We start from the raw sequence: 2607 nt of genomic DNA on the forward strand, positions 1-2607 counted from the left end.
ATATTACCAAATTTGGTAATATTGGCTTTATTAAGTAAAAATTAATAAATATACTAATTTTCTAAATCTTTACTTATTTTGTCTCATATGAATTAATATTCATTATTCCGTTTATAATATAAAAATTATGAACAAGACACCCGTTACAAATGCTACACGAACATTCACCTTATTCAGATAAAAAATGGCCTTTTTTATTAAGCATGCTTTTTTTTCTCGAATATAAGATGACTAAATCGGCCACTTGAATCGCAATTACCTTTATCACATTCCGGGGACACAATTTTGGTAAGTCTTGGCAATTTATCGGCCGTAAAAATGGCAAGCGACTCCCCATACAGTCCAGCGAGCTCGGCCGAGGATAGCCTATTTACTAATGACTCAGAGAGTAGCGACGGATCCGCAAGTAGTGAACATAGTGAGCAACACGTGAGTCCCGTAAGATCGTCCACGATGCCAAGTGGCTTAACCTCCACGACTTCGTTCGAACCACTAGTCGACGACGACCTTGACGACGAAGTACAGATTTTAACGGCTGTTGAGGCTGCAGCGGAAGTAGCAGCAGCTGCTAAAAAAGCACTTACAGAGCCTACACGGAAACGCAAACGCTTATTAATCGAGACGAGACCAGAGCCGACCGAGTGCTCCATTTGCTGCGAGGACTGTACATTAATTGGCCGTCATCGTCTCGTCGCGCTAAAGTGCGGCCATTTATTTGGCAAGAAATGCATTGAGCGCTGGATTAAAGAAAAACATTTGTGCCCAAATTGCCACGCATTTGTATGCCGTACAGACATTCGACTTTTATTCACGGACCACGTGACTGTAATGGATACATCTCACCTCGAAGCCATGACATTGAAATATCAAGCCGAAAAAGTTAAAAATACCAATTTAGCCATGGAAATGGCTACACTTCGACTTGAATTGCAATTAAAAATTAACGAGACCAATCAATTGTATACAAAACTCAAGACTCTGAAAGCCTCTGTCGAGAAATCTCCTGGCGTGCCCGAGAGTAATACAATTGACGCAAAAGAGCTGATTGTATTGTCACAAGATCCATGCGAAGAAACAAGGAACGAGTTTGAAACTCAGCGGCCTTTGAGACGGCCTGTAAATGTCTTAACATCACAGGAATCGCCTACAAGTGAATCGACTTCATCAATTGTAGCAGTACGTCAGTACAAGTCTCTATGTGTCTTGCCCTTAGTACATGCCCGTGTCTTTAATATAGCGCGGTCGTGTCAATTTGTGTGCGTGGGGGACACAATCGTTCCCGGTTCTCATGGTATCTTGCTGTTCAGTTGTCAGGACTTAACGCGACAACCCGTGCGAGTGCCCATACATAGTTCCGACGTGCGCGATATTTGCATCCATTCGACAGAGCAATTTGTGCTCACAGTGGCATTTGATGGCACAATAGCTTTGACGAGTCTACACGATCAAAACGTTGCGTGTCAGATTCAATTACCGTCTAGAGTACGACAAGGCTGGTCGTGTAGTCTAAGTGAAGTGGATCCTTACGCGATGTATTGCGGGTTTCAAGACGGTCGCGTCGTTAAATTCGATTCGCGTAAGCCACGTCACGGTGAGCAAGGCATTGTACAGACTTTTTTACTTCCAACACGTCAGCCCGTGCATTCAATTCGTCTTTTTCAAACCATGGATGGACAGGAAGGCCTTGCGGCAGCAACATTTCGAGACTTATCCGTATGGCAAAAAGTGAGCCATGTTGCAACGGACGGAATGCAGCCATTTGCACATGTGAAGCCAAGTGACTCGGCGTGCTATTCATTGGCTTCGAATCAATTGTACCCATCTCAAATGGTCGTGTCCGCACGTTCGATTCCAACAAAGCATAGTGTCTTTGACTTGTGGTGCCTTGGGGTTCATCGTCTTGCGCCACGAGTGGAATTTGCAGGGCATCAGGCATCTTCGGTCTTGTCGCGCTCTGCCATGTGGTCCGAAGCCGATGGCACTTCAATTGTCGCCTCGTGGTCTCAGGATGTGGAAAAAGTGACATTGTGGAATCCTGCGACCCATGGTGAGATCAAGGGCCCTGAACCGGAGCTTTCAAGTGTGGCAAATGCGGCAATGCCAGTTGTCGATATCCAGCATGCTGTCGCGATGAACAATTGGAACTCTGGCACGGCACTGTATGGTACCATGACAGCTCGTCAATTATGTATCTATTCTCGATGAATGCAAGTCGTAGAACCGGTTGCAACTCGGTATTACTGAACAGAGGATTATGGACAAGTCGGGGTTGAACGCAAAACCATCTGGTGGCTATTGGTACAAAACGTGGAAGAAGTGGCAAAAAAAAAAAAAAAAGAGTCCTTTCAATACACCCCCACTTGACTTGAGAGCAGAATCATTTTCCAAGTCCGTATAAGAACATCGGGCTTCTATAAGGACCAAATGGGCTTCTTTCGGTCGTGTCGACTCCGACTAGAAAAACAATTATAGGCACGAAAAAGGTTTCGATGACCATGTACTAAATATCTACGTTAATACACCAAAAAAAAAAAACACAATTATCTAAAAATTCGACGTCCAGCGACTACGCGATTAAACCGAAGAAGGCTCCTAAAACGCGGCGTC

General features: G+C 44.5%; 1 protein-coding gene across 1 annotated transcript; it reads left to right on the forward strand.

Moving 5' to 3' along the window:
• Positions 1-318: 318 nt before the first annotated feature.
• Positions 319-2205, forward strand: CCR75_004823 (uncharacterized protein; the record flags this gene model as incomplete). The annotated part of the gene is made up of 1 exon (XM_067962909.1): positions 319-2205. One exon carries the CDS (start codon positions 319-321, stop codon positions 2203-2205), a length of 1887 nt encoding a protein of 628 aa, XP_067817312.1.
• Between the last annotated feature and the right edge of the window lie 402 nt (positions 2206-2607).

The sequence above is a fragment of the Bremia lactucae genome (assembly GCF_004359215.1).
Source record: "Bremia lactucae strain SF5 chromosome Unknown BlacSF5_NotPlaced_167_SHOA01000113.1_325088bp, whole genome shotgun sequence".
In the NCBI taxonomy this organism is placed as follows: domain Eukaryota; phylum Oomycota; class Peronosporomycetes; order Peronosporales; family Peronosporaceae; genus Bremia; species Bremia lactucae.